The 21,464-nt window shown below is 52.3% G+C and overlaps 1 protein-coding gene across 4 annotated transcripts; it reads right to left on the bottom strand.

The window, feature by feature from the left end:
* Positions 1 to 7,837: 7,837 nt before the first annotated feature.
* Positions 7,838 to 15,370, bottom strand: RNF44 (ring finger protein 44; the record flags this gene model as incomplete). 4 transcript variants are annotated; one of them, XM_079702052.1, is made up of 11 exons in its annotated part: positions 7,838 to 7,900; positions 8,104 to 8,203; positions 8,341 to 8,462; positions 8,551 to 8,638; positions 8,955 to 9,079; positions 9,162 to 9,323; positions 9,428 to 9,601; positions 10,009 to 10,176; positions 10,357 to 10,546; positions 10,755 to 10,906; positions 15,140 to 15,370. In XM_079702052.1, the coding sequence occupies 10 exons, from the start codon at positions 10,859 to 10,861 to the stop codon at positions 7,838 to 7,840; spliced, it is 1,299 nt and encodes a 432-aa protein (XP_079558178.1). The 4 variants fall into 4 exon arrangements, with proteins under 4 accessions (XP_079558178.1, XP_079558180.1, XP_079558181.1 ...); XM_079702054.1 differs by lacking the exon at positions 15,140 to 15,370 and having other exon boundaries at positions 10,357 to 10,576; positions 10,755 to 10,900; XM_079702055.1 differs by lacking the exon at positions 15,140 to 15,370 and having other exon boundaries at positions 9,428 to 9,604; positions 10,357 to 10,576; positions 10,755 to 10,879.
* Between the last annotated feature and the right edge of the window lie 6,094 nt (positions 15,371 to 21,464).

Genomic DNA, 21,464 nt, shown 5'->3' with positions numbered 1-21,464 from the left:
ACTGGCAATTCATTCATTCAAAAAAATGGCCACCATGGGCCAGGCATTGTTGTAGTTAGTGGCAGGCAGAGCTTTTGACAGAAAGGAGGTAACCACAATAACCTCTTACCTCCCGCCACTGCCACACCTTACGTAGCAGGATCGCAGCCCAAAGATGATATGATTTTACTCTGATTCATAATGTCAAGTCGTTACCCAATTTCCCTTTCTTTACTTTTTATTTTGAAATAAATATAGATTTACAGGAAGTTCCAAAAACATTACAAAAAGGTCTTACGTACATTTCGTTTCCCTCAACAATAACATCTCGTATAAAACCAGAAAATTGACGTTGGCAACATCCACAGACTTTGCCAGTTTTGCATACCCCGTTTGTGTGGGTGTGTGTAGTTCTGTCAGTTTCATCACCCGTGTAAATTCATGTAACCTCACCATAATCAAGATACGGAACTGTTCCATCACCACAAAGATCTTGCTCCTGCTACCCCTTAGTAGTCACACACATCCCACCTTAGTCCCCCATCCCTAACCAACCCCTGGCAATCACTAATCTATTCTCCATCTCTCTAATGGTGTCATTTCAACAGTATCGTAAAAATGGAATTATATGTCACCTTTGTGATTGGCTTTTTTCACTCAGCATAATTCCCTTGAGATCCTCCAAATTGTCACGAGTGTCAATAGTTCATTCCTGGTGACCTCCCTGTTGGTCCAGTGGTTAAGAATCCGCCTTCCAATGCAGGGGACGCGGGTTCGATCCCTGGTCAGGGGACTAAGATCCCACATGCCGCGGGGCAACTGAGCTGGCGCGTCCAGAACTAGAGAGAAGCCCATGTGCTGCAAAAAAAATCCCACGTGCCCCAAGACCCAACCAGCCAAAAATAAATACATACATACATATTTTTAAAAAAATCGTTCATTCCTTTTCACTGCTAAGTGGTATTCCACCATCTGGATGGACTACAGTTTATCCATTTACTCACTAAAGGACAATTTGGGTTTGGGGATATTAAGAATAAAAATGGCTATTGAACTTTTGTGTGTATATTTTTTGTGTAGACAGGTTTTAATTTTTCTGGGATAAAATGCCCAGGAGTGCAGTTGGTGGGTCATATAGTAAGTGCATGTTCAGTTTTATAAGAAAATGCTGGGCCGTTACCATGGTGAAGCTGGGCAAAGCGGCAGAGCAGGGGCTGCAGCAGCTCTTCAGGAGCGGCCAATTTGCCACTTGCTGGGGTTTTTTATGCCTCTCCTGGTTTACCCAGGATTTAAGAGGGGTGCAGATGCTGGGAATGGCCAAGCCAACCTATTTTGAGCTTACTTTGGGGATCAATGACTATTTGGTCATCTGGATTTGGAAGCAATCAATGGACAGGAACAACATGGAAGGTGTGCGCTCTGGCTGGGATGAGCTGGAACAGCGCTCACCAACCAAAGGCACAGGGCTCTTACTTCACAGATGCATCTCTACTGACTTATTTATGATAGACTGCATCAAAATTAATATTTTAAACAAGGTTTTAAAATATAAAAAAGAAACTGCCAAACTATATTCCAGAGTAGCTGTGCTATTTAACATTCCCACCAAAAACGTATGAGAAATCAAATTTCTCTGTATCCTTGTCAGAATTTGACATTGTCACTATTATTTTAGTTGTTTTAATAGGTATAATAACCTTATTGTGGTGTAACTTGTGTATCCCTAATGGCTAATGGTGTTGAACGCAATAAATGTCCTCTTTGCTAAAATGTATGTTGATGTCTTTTGCCCATGTTTTAATTGGATTGATTTCCACTGAGTTTTGTGAGTTTTTTATATATATGACATGAGTTCTTTGTCAGATATGTGACTTGCAAATTAGGATTTAATTTTTTTTTTTTTTTTTTTTTTTGCGGTACACGGGCCTGTCACCGTTGTGGCCTCTCCCGTTGCGGAACACAGGCTCCGGACGCGCAGGCTCAGCGGCCATGGCTCACAGGCCCAGCCGCTCCGCGGCATGTGGGATCTTCCCGGACCGGGGCACGAACCCATGTCCCCCGCATCGGCAGGCGGACTCTCAACCACTGCACCACCAGGGAAGCCCTAGGTTTTAATTTTTGATGAAGTTCAAGTTTTAGTTTTTTTCTTTTATGGACTTTTTCTTTTTTTTTTTTTTAACATCTTTATTGGAGTATAATTGCTTTACAATGGTGTGTTAGTTTCTGCTTTATAACAAAGTGAATCAGCTATACATGTACATATATCCCCATTATCTCCTCCCTCTTACGGCTCCCTCCCTCCCCCCCTCCCTATCCCACCCCTCTAGGTGGTCACAAAGCACGGAGCTGATATCCCTGTGCTATGCAGCTGCTTCCCACTAGCTATCTATTTTACATTTGGTAGTATATATAAGTCCATGCCACTCTCTCACTTTGTCCCAGCTTACCCTTCCCCCTCCCGTGTCCTCAAGCCCATTCTCTACATCTGTGTCTTTATTCCTGTCCTGCCCCTAGGTTCTTCAGAACCATTTTGTTGGGGTTTTTTTTAGATTCCATATATATATGTGTTAGCATACGGTATTTGATTTTCTCTTTCTGACTTAACTTCACTCTGTATGACAGACTACAGGTCCATCCACCTCACTACAAATAACTCAATTTCGTTTCTTTCATGGCTGAGTAATAGTCCACTGTATGTATGTGCCACATCTTCTTTATCCATTCATCTGTTGATGGACACTTAGGTTGCTTCCATGTCCTGGCTATTGTAAATAGAGCTGCAATGAACATTGTGGTACATGACTCTTTTTTGAATTATGGTTTTCTCAGGGTATATGCCCAGTGGTGGGATTGCTGGGTTGTATGGTAGTTCTATTTTTAGTTTTTTAAGGAACCTCCGTACTGTTCTCCATAGTGGCTGTGTCAATTTACATCCCCACCAACAGTGCAAGAGGATTCCCTTTCTCCCCACCCACTCCAGCATTTATTGTTTGTAGATTTTTTGATGATGGCCATTCTGACTGGTGTGAGGTAATACCTCATTGTAGTTTTGATTTGCATTTCTCTAATGATCAGTGATGTTGAGCATTATGGACTGTTTTTGGTATCATACTTAAGAACTCTTCACCTAGCCCTAGATCCCAGTGAAGATTTTCATTTGTTTTCTTCTAAACGTCTTCTAGTTTCATGTTTCACCTTTAAATTTATGATTTTTTTCTTTTTGCTTATGGTTATCCAATTACTCCAGTAATATTTGTTGAAAAAAGCTATTCTTCATTGAATGTTCCAAAATCAGTTGTTTGTACTTGTGTGGGTCTATTTCTGGGTTCTTTATTCTGTTCCGTTGATCTATTTGTCTATCCCTCTCCTGATAAACTGTCTTAATGCATCTCTACAGTGAAATATTGCAATCAGGCAGAGTGATTCTTCTCACTTTATTGTTTCTAAAAATTGTCTTAGCTACTCTGGTTTCTTTTGCCTTTTCATGTAAATTTTAAAATAAGCATGGCAATATGTCAAAAAAACCCACAAAACTTTGCTGGATTTTAATAGGAATTGCATTAAACCTAGAGATTAATTTGGGAAGAAATGACAATTTACTATGCTGAGTCTTCCAATCCAAACCTGACATGTTTCTCTATGTAGGTTTTGGCTTGTTTCATCAGTGTTTTGTAGTTTTCAACATACAAGTCTTATGTTTTGTTAGATTTACACGTTTATCTTTCAAGTGATTGTAAATAGTATCATCAGGTTTTTAATTTCCATTTCCAAGTGTTCATTGCTAGTATGTAGAAATAATACAATTAATTTTTGTGTATTGATCTTATATCCTATGACCTGACGAACTCATTTAGTTCTAGTTATTTGTAGATTCCTTGGAATTTTCTACATAGATCTTCATCATATCATCTACAATAGAGTTAGTTTGATTTCTTCCATTTTAATCTGCATTCCTAATTTCATTTCCTTTTTCTTGCCTTGTTGTGCTGGCTAGGACTTCCAGTATGATGTTGAATAGAACTGGTGAAAGCAGATATCCTTGCCTGTCCTGATCTCAGGGCTGGTAAGCACCTAGTCTGTAACATCATTAAGGAAGGTGTTAGCTGCAGGTTTTTGTATAGATGATCTTGTCAAGTTTTATCATGAATGAATGTTGAATTTTGGCCAAAAAAATTTTTGCATCCATTGACGCGACCTGTGATTTTCCTTTCCTACAGGCTTTTTGAAATACTGAAAAAAAGCTTAGAGACTTCCCCATCTGACAATTCGCTCAGACTGGGAACTCAGCTCCTACCACTGGTCTAGTGCACCATGCCCCAGTGTGCTCCAGAGAATGCAACTTGGCCTGGCATGTGGCCAAAGAAGCCCAATGTAGGAAATGCTGCCCAGAGTATGTATCCACTGCTAGAGATTTACAACACACATCAGCATAGCCAAGGCTCAGAAAAGCCCTGTGATATAGGCTGTTACTCTCAACATGGAATTTCCCGAACTTATCTTACCAGAGTCCTTTTTTGCACAAACGCCATTATGTTCCACAGGACTTTCTCTGAAACACACTTAGGGAACTACTCAGCTGAGTCTGACCCTTAATTTGCCAATGATCCAAAGGTTGAAAGAGAAGTCCCCTGACCAAGGTCACAGATAGTGGCATCACAGACAGGCACAACAGGTCTCCTGCCCCCGACCATGCTGCTTTGACATACTACAAAGTCAGCGGGCAGCCCTGCCATACCACACGCCACCACGGAGAAGAGGAACGTACCCACATCACCACTCTGGCCCCTTTAGTGGCTCTCGGGCCCTTCGTCCCCACTGAGCTTGAGGATGAGGGGCTTAAATCCTTGTAGGTTCAGTGGGGCCCATGGGTGGGTGGGTATGTAATGCAGGCTGGGCCAGTCATGCTGTTCTAGCTCCCTAACGGTAGCACACAGTTCAGGGTTGGGCGTGCAACCTGTTGGTCTGACAAGACTCCAGACCAGGAATTATAATTACTGGGGGGAAAAACAGTTTTTGCATGGAGATGATGGCTAAGTTAGAAGAAACTGAGCTAGAGGTACCAGGAAGCACCAGGCAGAACAAAGTTGTAAGATGAAGAGAGACCTGGTTCCTTAGGACACGCCTGAGCCCCATCTGGTCAGGCTGAAGCAGAACCTCCCTCCAGAACTTAAATGACAGACTAGTTAAGTGCCGTTTCCCTCAAACCAGTTAGATGGAATCCTGTCGGTTGCCAACACAATCCTAATTTGCCCGTGAAGCAGTGTGGCCCAGAGCAAGTTGTCACTGAACTGGCCCCGTAGATCCCTCTCCTTCAGGAGGTATCATTTCCCCCAAGATTCCACAGCGAAGAACAATCTTTTCTGCCCCCCTCATCCCTGTCCCCTACCCACCCTCAGACCGACACCCCCACGCGTGCTTCCCATCAAAAGGACAAGAACACAGGCGGCCAAAGTCAGCTTGGGCAGTACTCGATATACATCATACATTTATTATTAGTGAATATCCCTCTGAAATCAGCAACAATATTAAAAAAAATAATGATTGCACTACTTGGTCAAGCAGAACTAGCAAGTTTCATTTTAAAAAAAGTACAAATCTGTTAAAAATTTCAATCAGTATACACATATATAATACAACATACTAGTTATGTTAAATGCTACAAACCAATGTGAATCCAATGGAATGGAGAAAACCACACATTTAAGCTTTAAGAACCATTTTTTTCTCTATATATTAGCATTTTCTCAAATACATACATGGGAAAAATGAGGTAACTGTAAAATGTGCAAGGAACAGGGCCCCCCAAATTACATATATTTATATATGTAATTATATATATATATATATATATATATATATATATATATATAAATATATATATATATATATAAATAAAAGACCTTTCTTTCTAACACAGAACACAGGCGCTGGGCCCAGCCAGGGCTGGGGGACAGCACCCACTGTCATGCCTAGGCCAGAAGTTGGTAAATAAAAGAGTAAACAATGACAAGCCCCCACCACAGGAAATCATTGGTAACATGGCATCTATAGCAAGGTTGGCAAATCACAAACATCCTAAATAATTGTTTTATAAATCTTTTTTTAACTTTTTTTTTTTAAATGTTGTTTCCCCCCCAATAGCTGCTCGTTGGAATCACTGCTGCAGTCAATACACCATCCATGAGCCTGTTTCCGCCTGCCCCAGGAACCGTTAAGGGTTTCGAAAACCTTTTTTTTTGGGGGGTGGGGAAGGGAAGGGGTCGGAGAGGGTAGTTCTCTGTGTAAAACAGGTGGGGTTTCAACACTGCTATAAATATAGAAATGTCACCTGGAGTTATATACAGTAAGACTCTGGGTTCTCCATGGGGTGGGGCCAGGCTGATGGGGCCCCACGGCGGGCTTGGGGGAGGCAGGGGGCCAGGGCCGCTGCGGAAGAACGAGGGTGGTTGGAGCATCCCTGAGGCAGCAGGCGCCAGGGGCTGCCTGCTAGGATGTGCCGGCCCCACACGCGGTTCGTTCGGGGCAGCAACCCCAGCGGGGGGTGAGGAAGAAACGGAATGGGACCCGGGTGGGCGAGGGTAGGGAGCTCGGCCAGACCCTCCGGGGGCTCCTCCAGGTCTTGGAGGGCAGGGCTCAGGCTGGGAGGGGGCCCCTGGAGGCGGGGTCCACACCCTCCTTGGACCCTGTCCCCCTGGGACTTCCCTGGAGACACGCCCAAGCAGGTGGGAGGCAGGCCCTGGCTAGAGAGAGAGAAATGCCCTGAAAAGCGTACGGTCCCGGTAGGCTCTGGGGACGTGTGCAGTACAGTGCATGGCAGTTATCAGCTGAGCACAGACCCCCCCAACCCCCCCAAACCCCACCCATGACCGCCAGCCGCCCGGCCCCGCCCCAGCCGCACACATGCATGCAGACCAGGCGGCACCACCAGACCATTCCCTGCCCCTGGGCACCTGGTCCTGGTTGGTCCCTATACACCCCCCCCCATTAAACCAAAAGAAAAGAAATTGTTTAAAAAATCCACACCCTCAAATCCTACACGTGATTTCGGGCCACATGAATAAACAAAAACTGCTGCTCCTCACGTTCATGCAAAACGACAGAGAGGGGAGATCGGGCATGGGTCTGGGCCCTGTCACCGCCAGGCAGGGGCGGCCACCAGCAACACAGGAAATCACTCTCCTTGGCCTGGTCCAGGCCCCCTCAGGATACATGCCGCCCCGGGTCAGGGCCTGCCTCCCACCTGCTCGGGAGGTTGGCTCTGATGCCCTCCAGCCTGGGCTTGGGGCAGGAATGTTGTGCTCGAGGTGAGGGTCCTCTAGGGAGCCAGCCCCACCCCACAGCAACCTGGGTCGGGCTGGCTGCCTGAGTCTGTCTGGGGTCAAGGCAGGAGAACCCACTGGCCTCCTGCCACTGTCTGTCCAAGCCTGTCAGTGCCACCTGAGCAGAGAGCACACCACTTCAGTGCAAGAGACCAGGCGACCCAGGACAGCACCCCCTTTGCCCATCCCGGGGCCAAGGATCTCCACCAGCCACACGAGGGGAATGAACCCCTGGCTCCCAGTGCCGGCAGGAAAAGGAGACAGACCCGAAGGCAAACAGGAGAGAGACTGAGTTAGGGACTCTCAGGCCGCTCCCTGGCGGGTGTCTTTTAGACTAGTGGGCAAACGGGGAGGGAGTCTTTGGAGCTTGGCAAATGCAAGGGCTTATTGCAGGGGCTTCTCTCGGGCTGACCCTGGCACCAGCTCTGGAGATGCAGGCAGGAACAGCAGGGCAGGCCTGGGCCACGCCCTCCCCGGCCTTCCCGGGCCCCCGGAGTTTCCAGAGCTTTGGGCAGGGTTCTCCTGGGTGGCTGTGGACCTCACTCAGCCTCCCTGGGCACCTCGGAAGCGTCAGCCCGACAAATGGGACACGTCCGGTTGGCCTGTGGGGAGCAGCCGCACATCAGGCTCCACTCTCACTGGACCCCCATCCCATCCGGGGCTGTTCCGCTGCCCGATGGGGACTTGGCTCCCTGAGTGGAGCCGGAACTTCTGGATGCTGAAGAGGACACGAAGGGAAGCCCTCCAGTCCACCCTCCTCCCTCACCACACCAGGAACACCTGGAAGCGGGCGTGGCTACGTTACCTTCAACCACTTGTCGACACACTTGGTGTGGAACTCGTGGTTGCAGGGGAGGACCCGGAGCAGCTGCCGTGCCTCGAAGTCGCTGAAGCAGACGACACACCTGGGAGGAGGGCACAGAGCGTCACCCGCACACTGAGGGCGAGGGCAGGTTCGCGGCAAGAGCACGAAGCACTACCCTGGGAAGACCGCACCCCATCTGTGCTCACAGATAGGCGGGAGGGGGCGCAGGGCACTCACAGCGTCTGCTCTGACTGGTGGCTGTCGGGATGAAAGCGGTATGATGGAAGCTGCTCGATGTCCGCTTTGGTGAGGCCGCGAGGCTTGGCGTCTCCCAGCCGCTCTGCCAGGTTCAGGAGGGCCTGGACGTGTGCAGGAGGGGAGGGTCAGTGGCAGCCAGGGCTGCAAGTCCCCCAAGCCCCCACCTCCCAGGACAGGGCTCCACGGGACCTCATAGTTCTCCATCTCCACGTCATCCACATCAAGATCCAGGCTGATGGTGGGCCCCATTGCTGTTGGTGACATTGGCAGCATCGAGCTAGGGGGAGATAGGTACGCGGGCCCGGGGTCAAGGTCAGTAGGCGTAAGGGGCGCAGAGCTGCTCCCAACTCCCGCCATGAAACAAAGCCCAGAACTCTGCACTGTTCACACCAGGGACCCCAGTGTCTGTCCCAAGATGTCGCAGTAGGGCAGGGAGCCCGGCTGGTGAGCGTGAGTGTGCGTGTATGGTTTGGCGGGGATGCTAGGTGGCTCGAGAGGCCCCGGGACCCCACGGGGCTGTGTTTGGGTCTAACCACTAGAGGCCCCAGAAGAACAGGGTGCCACAGCTCTGGGGCAGATGTGCAGGTACTTACAGGAAGTAGGGCAGGAAGCTGGGGTAATACGGTGGTGGCGGAGGCGGCGGGGGTGGTGGCGGGAGCGGCTGTTGCAGGCGGTATCTCTGGGTGCTCAGTCTCCGGGGCATCATGTGGGAATATGGCTGCAAGAGGGGGGCCAGGTGCACGTCAGCCACAGGCCTGTCTCCCGGTCACCCTAGATCCTGGATGGGGAGTGGCACCTACCACACCAAAGGACAGCTCCTGGTGCAGGGTATCGTGGGGCAGGTAGTGCAGGGGCACGGACGGGGACAGAGTTGGGCCCGGGGCAGAGGTGGAGTAGGTGAAGCTCCCCAGGGGGTGCTGATCCCCCCGCAGGTCCACGTCACTGTCGAGGCGCTGCAGGGGCTGGAAGAAGCAGGGGTGGGTCAGCAGTCAGTGACAAGGGAAGCCCCCACCTCCCTGCCCCACTTGCCATCCCCTCTAGCATCAGACCCATCGCTCAGACTCACCATACGTGGGTGCTGGGTCTGCAGCGACACAAACTGCCCAAGAGGCGCCATATGAGCGGGCTGGGGGTGTGGGGCTGGCGGTGGAGGGTGCAGGATATAGTGGTCACTGGAGATAAGGTGGGGGTAGGCCTGATAGGGCACAGGGAGCTGCTGCATGGTACATGCCTGGATCAGCTGCTGAGAAAGGGGGCAGAGGCTGGAGAATGTTCTTCTGGGCTCTGGGCTGGGTCTGCTTGTGGCTGGGCCAGGGGCCATTCCACCCAGCTAGCGGTCCCAATCAAAGGCCTCTGGACCATCCATCCCTGGCCTAGGCCTCCCAGGCAGGACGTCTTGCTCTTAAGGCCCACAGTTACCACTCCAAACCATAAAGCAGGCACTGGGAGCAGGGAGGTCCCTGAACTCTGAAGTGCCCTCCCACTGGACGTGAACGCACGTACGCCGTTCTGGATGGGGCTGTGGCCTGGAGCCGAGCAGACACTGACAGCCTGGATGGGCGCTGTAAGCTCAGCTCAGTTCCGACACTGGCCTGTGCCTGGGGCCTTCAGCTGGGGGCAGGGCAGGAGGCCCAGGCGCTCACTCACCGGGGGCGGGAGGCAGCAGAGGGGATAGTGCTGCCCGCTGAACATCACGGAGCATGCTGGGAGCTGCTGGGTGCTGCAGCCAGGGATGTGTTGGCCTGTAGGCAAGGGGAAGCCTTGGGTCGTCACTGTGGTGACTGTGTAGGACAGAGGGACAGGTCCCTGGTGCACCTGCAGGAGGAGAGACCCAGGAACTGTAGGGAGGCCACTCGGCTGCCCCCAGGTGAGAAGCAAAGTCCTGCCAGGCCAGCTCTGGTGAAGGTGAAGTCAGGGCTTGCTCCCTCTGCTCCTCAGACCGGCTCGCCAGAGGCCAGGGGCAGCGGGGTGTGGGCGTAGGGGGGTTCTGCTTACCTGCTCGTGGAGATCAACCATGAACGGGCTCTGCTGGGAGGCTGGGTGCAGCATTCGGGGGCTCCCGCCGGCAGGAGCCGAGGCTCGGCGCTCCTCTACGGGGAGGTATGCTGGTCGGGTCGGCGGCTGCTGGGAGGGTAAGCGCTCATCCTGGGTAGGTGGGCTGGCCAGGGGGCCCTCACGGCCAGGGCTGCACCACAGAGAGGAAGCCCCAGTAGCACTGACGGGGGCCGCTCATTCACAGAGCATGGAGAGAAGCCAAGGTCGCTACCCACTGGGGAAGGAAGACAGCTCAGGGCCCTGTGCCCTACCACCCCTGGCCCCTGTGCCCCAGCCCAGGCTGAAAGCTCCAGTACCAGGGGCTCCGGGCTCCACAGGACTGGGAGGTTCCCTCCTACCTTCCCCAGAGCTGGCCTGGGCTGCTGCTGGGTCCTGCAGAGAATCGCCGCTGACCCACAGGGGCAGAGGGCGGCCACCTAGTCACTGCCAGAACCCATGGCTGCATCAGGGGAGGCAGAGGGGTGGAGGGGCTGGGCCAGGGCTCACAACCCTAGGAAGCAAACCAACAAAGGAACTAAGGTACAGAGAAGTCCAGTCCCTTGCTCCATTAGGGGTCGGGGAGACAGAATCAAACCTCTGCAGCCTGGTTCCAGAGGCCACTGATGCCCACCACACCCTGGGCTCCCCAGGCAGCGCTGCGCTCTGGCACTAGGGTTCAGGCTTGGCCTGCAGGGAGTCCAGGCCTTAGTTTCCTGCTCTGTGAAATGAGATCAGGGTCCGCCTCAGGGTAAGTTCAGAGGGCTGGCCGGCATGCTTCCAGGCCAGGGGGCTCTGGTAAGGTTCCCGCAGGGTGGGGTCTCCAGGAAAACCTGTCCTGGCGTGGGGATCTACAACTCTGACCTCTAGGTAACTGGGGCTCCTGAGGGGACTCCAGCTTCCTCCCTTCTGTCTGGTTGGCTCAAGATGGATTGCAAACAGGCCTGGGGCCTCGTTCTCCTTCCACTAGTAACAGGCGAGAGGGTCTGACTTGGTTCTTGCCCTCGGGGTTCCCAGTCCAAGCCAAGACAGTACAGTCGTTCCTCAGTATCGACGAGGGATTGGTTCTAGGACCCCCACGATACCGAAATCCGAGGATGCTTAAGTCCCTTATATAAAATGGTATAATATTTGCATATAATCTACACACATCCTCCCATGGACTTTAAATCATTTCTACATTACTTATGATACCTAATACAATGTAAATGCTATGTAAATATGATGTAAATGCTATGTAAGTGACAAATTCAAGTTTTGCTTTTTGCAACTTTATGGAATTTTTTTCCCTAAGTATTTTAAATCTGCAATTGGTTACATCCATGGATGTGGAACCCATGGATAGAGAGGGCTGACTGTATACTTTCTTCCCATAATCTGTTCCCACAGTGCCTACCCAAATGGGACTTCACCTACTCTTCAAGTAAGGTACTGTTAGCTTCATTTTGCAGAAGAGAAAACTGAGGCTCAGAGACGAAAGGACTTGCCCAAGGCCTCACAATAAGTGTCAAAGCTGGGAGGTGGGCTGACTACCAGCCTCTTGCTGCACACTGATGCTGATGGGAAGGGGTCCAGCCCAAGGGTTCTGGCAGGACGCGATTAAGGAAGTCAACCTCTGGTGAACTGGTGGGTCTGGCGTGCAGCCAGGCCCTTTGTGTGTGGGGGGAGTGCATGCAAACCTGACCCAACACAGCCCCCAAGTGGGAGGTGGGGCTTGCTGAGAAAAAAGAGGAAGCAAGAACCTAAACCTAAGGGAGGAAGTTGAGTGAGAATGGGGCGGGGCAGGAGCTAGGGTCCAGGTGGGGGAAGTTGGGGGGACCATTCATTAACTCCAGAGGTTGGAATGAGGCCCTGGCAGGGAAAACTCTGGAACCTGTCAGACCCTGCAATGCTGAAGGGCGCATCCAACAGCACCAGCCTTTGGCTGTTCCTGCCACAGGGAACCCTGCCTCCATCTAACAAAACTCCTATGCTTCCTTCATACCCAGCTTTAAGTGTCACCTCCCTGCTAACACAGCTAGGGAACCGGTGTACTGTCCCCTCAACACCTTGTTCCTTTCCTCTGTGCTGGGCTTTACGTGCATGGGCCCTGACTTTCCAAATGAGCCTGAAAGGGAGGCTCTTCACCTCATAAGACAGCACAGGGCCAAGGCCACAGCCACAGTAGAGCTGAAATTCACATTTCTCCCACCCAACCTGGGCTCCAGCACTTGGCAGAGGGGTGGGCAGGGCCCAGTGACCAGCTTGTGTCCAGCACAGGGCAGGCCTGATGTGGTAAATGCACACTGGAGAGCCAATTACATAGGTCTAAGGCCATGTCTAGCAGCAGTGAAGTTAGTGCCAATGATTAAAAACTGGGACATAAAAAAATCTGTCCTTTCAGTGTGTTGTGTCGGGGTGGGGAGGAAGGAAGCAGAAAATCTGGTCCCACTGGGCCCTCATTTCTGCTTGACCCACCTCACTCTGGGCATGAGTTTTCTCTCCAGACCACCCCAGGCCCATTCCTGGCCTGCCCACCACAGGTGACTGGGGTCGTGAGTCCCCAGCGTGGGCCAAGTGCATATCCTTACACTCATGTGTACACACACAGCCTCCTTGATTCCTGCTGATAATCCAGCCGAGCAAACAAAGGCCAAAAGAGACTCAGAGGAAACCCCTAAATAACTGAAACAACAGACTCCTGACCCACCCCAGATTTTTGGATCAGAATCTTTGGAGGGTTGGGGAACAAGGGCACCTAGATTTCTACTAAATTCCCCAGCAGTTTCTACAGCACAGGCAGGTGCTTGAGAACCTCTGTTCTAACTGACCTCAGAGATCCTGGGAGCCCACAGTCCTGCCTATGAGGAGTATTAACAAGAACTACAATACTTCCCATGTGCCATCCTGATAAGTCCTCATAGCAACCCTCAGAAGTATGCATGCTGAGGCTCAGAGAAGTGAGGTCCAAGGCCAGTCAGTTGGAGCTGTGAGTGCACTGGGACATGGCAGTGGTCTCAACTGCTCCTCTTTTTTTTTTTTTTTTTTTTTTTGCGGTACGCGGGCCTCTCACTGTTGTGGCCTCTCCTGTTGCGGAGCACAGGCTCCGGACACACAGGCTCAGCGGCCATGGCTCACAGGCCCAGCCGCTCCGCGGCATGTGGGATCTTCCCGGACCGGGGCACGAACCCGTGTCCCCTGCATCGGCAGGCGGACTCTCAACCACTGCGCCACCAAGGAAGCCCTCAACTGCTCCTCTTGTGCCAGGCTGTCTTGCTGAAGTCCGGGCAGTGTCAAGGCTCAGGGGTGCAGAATCACAGAGGCCTAGGCCCCATGGGAATATGCTCTGGCCAGCCTCTTCAAGGACACCCACACCTCAGGAAAGGAAGTGGCAAGGAGCCGAGAAACCCAACCACCAGACAGAAGGCCTCTAGCTGTGACTGATGGTGCTAAAGATGACAGTGTTGACCCTTGCATTCTTACACACAATACCCTGACTTCTGGCCAGAGTCTTGGCTGAGGATCGGGCACATCGCCTCCCCGCTCTGAGCCTCAGTTTATTCATCTGTAAAATGGGAATAGCCCAATAATCACCTCCCAGGACTGCTCAAAGGCCACTGCAGTGATTTGTAAAGCTTAGGTGTGAATGATCACTATCAGAAAATATGACAGGCTGACCTTCACTCTCACCCCGCCAAGCAGCTTAAAGATGCTATTTTAAGCTCTGCAGGAGGCAGCTGGGAAACATGCCTCCCTCAGGGAATATCCCCTCCCAGCTGGCAAGGGAGGGGACCCTGGTTCTTGACTGGAGACAGAGATGGGCCATGGGGAAGTCACCCACTTCACAGTTGAGGAAACTGAGACCAGGAGAAAGAAACTAACTTGCTGCAGACCACAAAGCCAAAGAAGGACAGAATTAGTCCTGGCTGGCCCCCTAGGCCCAGATTTCCTCAACCCCTGACTCTCATTACCATCAGTAACCTCAAGAATTACCTAATGCCAATTCTCTACTGCAGGCCCTAAAGGAGATCAGGAGATCTTTCTCTTTCAGGCATCCTGACTAGACCTATTGTGGAAAGAAGCAAGTAAGGCCCAGAGCTGGAGCAGCAACTTGCTCAAGGTCAAACAACAAGGCCACCACCTAACTGCTCTGCCTTTCACCACACCTCCTCTGCGCTGGGCTCTCAGTGAGGTCTCCGTAAAAGGGTCTTGAGGGCCCCTAAATCCAATCTTGCCCAGAAGCAGGGACTGCACCTTGCATCCACCCCCTCCCCCAGGAGGCAGCCAACTCCCTACTTCCTATCCCCATCCTGGTCTAGGGAGACCCTGACATATCATTTGGGCCTGGGGGCTGTTTGCAGGTACAGGGACTGTTTTGCAGATAAGCCAAGTCAGGCCCCGAGAACAGGAGCAGACTCAGGGAGGCTGAGAAGCCTCCCTCTCACCCCTCAAAAAAGAGGCGGGTTGGACCCAGCACTGACTGGTGGGCAAAGCAGAGCTCCCCAACTGTGGTGCCTGGAGGCAGCTGAGAGCAGGACCACCAGGCTGCGAGCTAAGAGTTGCTGGCCAGCCCAGACTCCCTGGGTGACCTTGGTCAAGGAAATCTTCCCTTCTGTGAGCCTCAGTTGTCACAACTGTAAAATGGGAGTGGAAATCTCTCCTTCCCAGAGCTCCCAAATAAAGCCACAAGAGGCAAGACGCAAAAAACCAGGTGGTCACATTACTGGGGGAGGAAACCAGTGTCCCTGAGGAGCAGGCCCCTCCTCAATGTGGGCCAGGAGCAGGTTGCAGGGTTCGGGGAACTTCCTCAGCCATCCCTCCCTGGGACTGGGGACGGGGGTGGGGAGGACGTGGTACAGATACTCGCCCAGAGAGGGGCCTCCCTCGTCCCCCTCTCACTCCTTTGTGCCGGGCTCGGAGGGACATCGGGGGCTGGAGGCCATACTGCGGCGTCCGGGCCAGAGCGCTGTGACTTTAAGAGCCGAGGATCCCGGACCATGTGCTCGGCGTGAGACAAAAGCAACAACAAAGGAAGTGGCGGCGGCAGGGGGAGGGGGCGGCTCCTTCCTCTCCAACCGCAGCGCTCTGCCTCTGGAGAAGGGTGCCTCGGCCGGGCCTTGGGGGCGCTGGGGGTGGGGAGGGGTCCCGGATTCTAGAGGCCTCGCCGTCCCCCCTCCGGACTGCCCGTAATTAACTCCTGCAGAGCCAGCTAGATCACAGCCCTCAGTCCCAGGGGAAGCGGGGGCAGGAGTTACAGGGATGCGGAAATCGGGAGCTGGGGGCTCTGGCCCCGACTCACCTTCGGCCGCCTGGCCACACGTTGACTCCTTTGTTCCCGATCTAGGACGGCCAAGCTGGGCAGGGGGCGGGGGGGTGGGAGTGTGCTGCCTGGACCCTTTAAGAGCCCCCGCCCTGAGGAACAATGTGCTCCCTTCCCCACCCCCCCAGTCCGGGTGCAGTCCGGCTCCTTCCGGGCCCCTCTTTCTTTGTTGTCCGTTCGCCGGGCGTCTGCCTCGCGATGCCCACGCGCGGTCAGTCTCTCGGCCCAGGCCCTCGGGGAGCGGGAGGCGGCGCAGGACGCGGCCGGGTTTGCGCAGCTGCCGGCGACTGGCCCTTTAAGAACTGTCCGCGGCGGCAGCGGAATGTAACAAACCCCACATTTGATTCACAACATTCGAAACAGCGGGGTCGCGCGCCGGGCGGGAGGGGGGCTCGCGGGGGCGCGCCGGGAGGTTCCGGCAAACAGTAGCCTGCTGCTCCCCTCGAGGGCCCCGCCCCTTGCTAAGAGTTCCGCCCCTCGGGGGCGCCAAGAGCCAATCATTCGCCGAGACTCGGCACGTGATTAGTGGGCCGCCATCTTGAAAAGCAGATTTTTTTTTTTAAACCTCCTCTCGCCCCCACCTCCTCACTTAAAGTGCCCGCAGCCATCAGAGGAAAGGGGCGGGGCCACATGGTCTGACCTAAAGATGGGAGACCCCGCGGTAAGCAAGACAAATTGGCTGTAACTCTTAACTTGCTATGCAAACTCACAAATCACTCATGCTTCTGAGGCTCAGTTTCCCCGCCAGAGAAGTGGGTCCCGCCGGGAGAGCCGCAGCCCGGACTTACTGTGTCATGGTCCCCTCCTCGGGACGGCGCCTGGGACACAAGTGCAATGGACCTGACCTTCGACGGGGAAGGAGTGGCTCTTAAGCCAGTCCGAGTGGTTAGGAAGGCTCTAACAGCCCTGGGCCGGCAACCTCCCCGGAGATGACGTCAGCCCCGAAAGCTACTGCGCCGCGATGACATCATGGCCTGGCCGCCTCGCATCTCCTTGTTTATACTGCGCGGTGGCTTTAAAAAGTTGGGAGGGGCTGGATTGCCCAACGAGCCAATAATGGGCAACCCATGCAAATAAGCTAACGCTTGTCGGGAAGGAGGATTGGCCCGGCTCGCGTTGACGTTACAGAGACATTTAACCACCCCGCCCCCAGCGTGGCCAGGGAAAAGGGCGGGGAACAGTTTGAAGCTGGAGCAGCAGTCATCCCGCGCTCTAATTACTCTAGGCGAGGCCTTGGAGAGCTCCCTGCTTAGGGGGATTGGGGAACTAAACCTAATGAAGTCTTTAGTTTTCTACTGTACTCCTCCTAGCAATTATGAGACGGATTACTACAACCTGCCCATTTTACAGATGGGTAGCGAGAATCAAGAGGGTGTCATTCACCCCAGGTTACACAGCGAGGAAGAGCGCCGAGCAGATACTTGAACCCAAGCCAAAGCCGAGCGTCGTTCCCCTTTGCCTCGATGCCTCCCCAGGCAGACATTATACAAAGTGGGGTATTATCTCTGCATCGATAGCAAAAAAAAAAAAAAAAAAAAAAAAAAAAGCTGGGAGCTGAGAACAGGTCAAATAAATTATGCATAGAATCAATAACTGGACTCCTCTGTATGCAGCTGCACTGACATAGGGCTACCTCCAGCACAGCCCTAAACAAGATACCAGCACAAAATGTTAAACATTTGCTAAGCCTGTGTGGTGGGGTTGCTGGGGGGTGTGTGTGTGATTTTCTATGCTTCTTTGGTATATTTCATAATCCAAAATTTAAAAACTGAAAGAAAGATTCTGAACAGAGTATAACAGTATCAATGTTTTTAAAAATTGGATATATACAGTATCTGTATATAGAATATTTCTGGAAGGATATACAGGAGACTGATTAATAACTGTCCTCAGGGGGAGCTGGGGGAGAGCACTGGGTCAGGATAGACTTTTTATTGTATACGCTTTTGTACATTTGCTCCTTAAAAACAAAACAACAACAAAACAAACTCTATACAGTATAACCTACTGAAAATTCTAAAGAAAATTACTGTGAAAGAGCATGTTTTAAATATTTTAAGCCATAAAAAACTTGTGTTCCTTTAGAGTCAGAAATCCCCCTTTGGAAAGGGTATCCAGTGGAAACAATCCAGAAGGAAGCTGGGGAACAGACATGCTTATCCAAGTGTTGTTTAGACCAGCAACAATCTGACACCACAATGTGGATGGCGGCCAGCAACACAATGACTGAAAATGGTACCCACTCGCTGTTTGCATATCTCTAAGGACAGAAGATCAAATTCATGATGCAGTGCTACAGATGTTACCTGGAATGCCAAACTCTATCCATCATAGTTAAACTACGTGTGCATGAGAATAAATGGGGTTGCGTTTCTCTAACCATCTCCTTATCAGCAACTCTCCCTTCTCCTAAATCCCTTCCAACCTTTTTATTTTTCTCACTCTGTAAGAGCAATGAGAAAATCCTTCCCACATTCAAAGTGCCTACATTGTTAAGACCACCCCCCTGCTTGCCTGTGTAGGGATAGAACCTGCAATGGCTCCCTAATGCCTGGCTTTCAGGGCTGTGTTTAACAAGACAAGCTTCCCTTACCAAAGTCGTTTTTTTTTTTTTTTTTTTTGCGGTACGCGGGCCTCTCACTGCTGTGGCCTCTCCCGTTGCGGAGCACAGGCTCCAGATGCGCAGGCTCAGCGACCATGGCTCGGCCCAGCCGCTCCGCGGCATGTGGGATCTTCCCGGACCGGGGCACGAACCCGCGTCCCCTGCATCGGCAGGCGGACTCTCAACCACGGCGCCACCAGGGAAGCCCCCCTTACCAAACTTTTCAGGCTCACCTCTCCCCAGCCTCTCTCCCACGACCATGGCAGTGCTCCCTCTGGCCTTCCCTGCCTGAGATGCCCTCTCTCTTCCTTTCTACCAATCCATTCCTCTTTGTCCCTTGAGGCTCTGCTCCCATTTCACCTCTTATAGGAAGCTGGGAAGTCTCTAGCCTCTAGCTTGTACTGAGCTCCTCTGTCTCTGAACTCAGGCCTACATACACCCTGACCTTCACTTCATGCCATTTAATTTGCACACAACCCTGTCATGATTGCTTCGTGTCTCACTCAATAATCTCCTCCTGGGCTTCCCTGGTGGCACAGTGGTTAAGAATCCACCTGCCAAAGCAGGGGACACGGGTTCAAGCCCTGGTCCGGGAAGATCCCACATGCCGTGGAGCAACGAAGCCCGTGCGCCACAACTACTGAGCCTGTGCTCTACAGCCCGTGCGCCACAACTACCAAAGCCGGCGCGCCTAGAGCCTGTGCTCTGCAACAAGAGAAGCCACTGCAACGAGAAGCCCACGCACTGCAACGAAAAGTAGCCCCCGCTCACTGCAACTAGAGAAAGCCCGTGCGCAGCAGCGAAGACCCAACGCAGCCAAAGATAAATAAATAAATAAATAATCTCCTCCTGGCGGAAGAGGATTCAGCATTTTTAACTGCACTGACATTCAGCCTTCACTGAGAGGCAGACACCACAGGGGTAACCAGTCTCATTTTATGGTTGAGGATCTGAGGCTCAAGGAGGTGAAGTGACTTGCCCGAGGCCACAATGTGAAAATCCTTTACCACTCCCCACCCTCAGAAAGCGACTCCAGTAACTACTCCACAATCCAGTTACTCCTTTGAAGCCACCAAGCCTCTGACTGTGCCATTCTCTCAGTCTAAAATGTCCTCAACACCCCTACTCACCTCTGGCCAAACCCTGCTCAACCTTTGGGGCTCAGCTCAAAGGCTGCCTCCTCGGAGCCTCTCCTGACCATCTCCTGGCTTCTTCAATATACGGCATGACTATTATCACACCACATCAGGATGGCAGAAGGTATCTCCATGGGACTGCTCTCTCTACCCGCAGCAGGGCCTGGCTCACACTTCCTTGGATGCCCAAGGAAGGGACTCTGTATTGCCCTTCCTTGCCCCTGATGCTTCAGGGCCAGGAGATCCTTGCCCTGCGTTCTCTCATGCATGACCCTCTGGTTTACGCCCCTGGGAGGCCCTCAGTAAATTCCCACAGACCTCTGGGCTCCCCCCAGGACCGGAGGCCAATGACACATCTCCCTCTGAAAAACCTTGCTGGGTGCATGCAGAATCACTCTGGAGCAAGAGGGAAGGAGGCTCAATTTTACCAGATTTCCCAGAGAAGCCAGAAGTCTGGACTTTCCTCTCAGGTTCACTGACAAGTCTTATGCTTTGGAACCCCAACGTGGGCCCAAGGGCCTGCATACCTACTCTGTGCCCCATTCTTATCACCCCACCCCCACTCCCTTGAAGGCAGTTTCTGTTACTTTCACCTTACACAGATGAGGAAAGTGGCTAAGGAAATGACTCCCCTTGCCACAGATCCCAGAAGTGTGGCCCAGGTGGGGGTGGTTCACTCTTGCCCAGGCATCTGCCTCGAAGCTCTGTGGAGAAATCAGGGTTCTAGAGTCTTCTGCATGATCTGGGCAAGTCCTACCCTGATCATCTCATTGGTCCTCCCAATGACCTAAGAGCTAGGTACCAGTGTTTGCTCCAAGAAGCTTGGGCAAGAGAGGATATGATTCACCCACCGTCACACAGCCATCAAGGGGCAAACCTGGGATCACATTTTAAACGAACATTAAGTTTGGTGCATGCAACGCAAATGCCAACACAGGGTCCCCAAGTGTTGCTCAATAATCAAAAGCACAGATGTCCTGGGGCAAGAGACTCTCCAGATCCCAGAGTGGAAGAGTGGCAGAGAGGGATTTGAATCCTGGTCCCTCGAGTGCAAAGTACTGGATGCTACAATCCAGCTTCCACTCCCAGGCGTCCTCTGCAGGAGATGGGGTGGATTCTGTGCAGGCAGGAAGAAGGCAGGGTCATGGGTTCCTGCTGGGGCCCTCCCCTGGCTCCATCTGCCTACCTAAGACCTGGACAGCTGGCTGCCTCCTTCCCTCCATCAGGATCAGAAAGTACTCCACTCCTTTATTCTAAGACCCCTCAAACTCTCCTCCAGATGCAGGGCCTTCCCAAGTGGAGCTGGCAGAACACAGAGATTGAGGGACCATCCAGGGACACACAACACAGCCTGGTAAAGCCAGCTCAGGACACAGACCTCCCTGCTACCCCAGGTCATCAGACTTGAGCCTCACACTCCAGGCTGGGGGTTGACAGGCCCCCTGCCAAGTCCTCTCTGCTCAGGGCAGGCCTGAACACACCTGAGCCCCAAGCTTTGTCTCCCCTAAAAAGCAGAGGCTGTTTGTGCATATGGGGGAGGGCAGAGTGTCTGTAAAAGGTGTTCCCAGGTCTGGGTTCAGGGCTGCAGCACTCTGGCTCCAGCTTTGAGACTTGGTCACTTATGTGGTCTCACTCTTCCTCAGTCTCATCTGTAAAACCAGGATGATGACAACACTAATGACAGATGACATTTACTGAGCACTTAGTGTGTGTAGCACTGCTGTTCATCTCCTATAGGCTACTGAGGGGGCAGGCATACACTGATGGTTAAATACAGAGCCTCTGAAGCCAGCCCACCAAGGCTTGGACCCTGGCTCTGCCTTTTATCAGCTTGGTGACCTTGAGGAAGTCACCACCTCTATGAGGCTCACAGTTTGTCCAGGTGTAAAATGGGGGTGATTATACCTACCTCAATGAGTCAATAGTGGCTCTCACGTGTGTGTGCATCTTCGGCGGTACCTGCCTGGCTTTCTGGGCCTGGGTCTGCGCTTGAATGTGTGAGCTTTGAGGGTAGGGCGTTGGGAGGGGCTCCCCT

The sequence above is a fragment of the Hyperoodon ampullatus genome, assembly GCF_949752795.1.
Source record: "Hyperoodon ampullatus genome assembly, chromosome: 4".
Taxonomy (NCBI): domain Eukaryota; kingdom Metazoa; phylum Chordata; class Mammalia; order Artiodactyla; family Ziphiidae; genus Hyperoodon; species Hyperoodon ampullatus.
The sequence above is the reverse complement of the archived record's forward strand: the minus strand, read 5'-3'. Positions and strand labels throughout refer to the sequence as shown.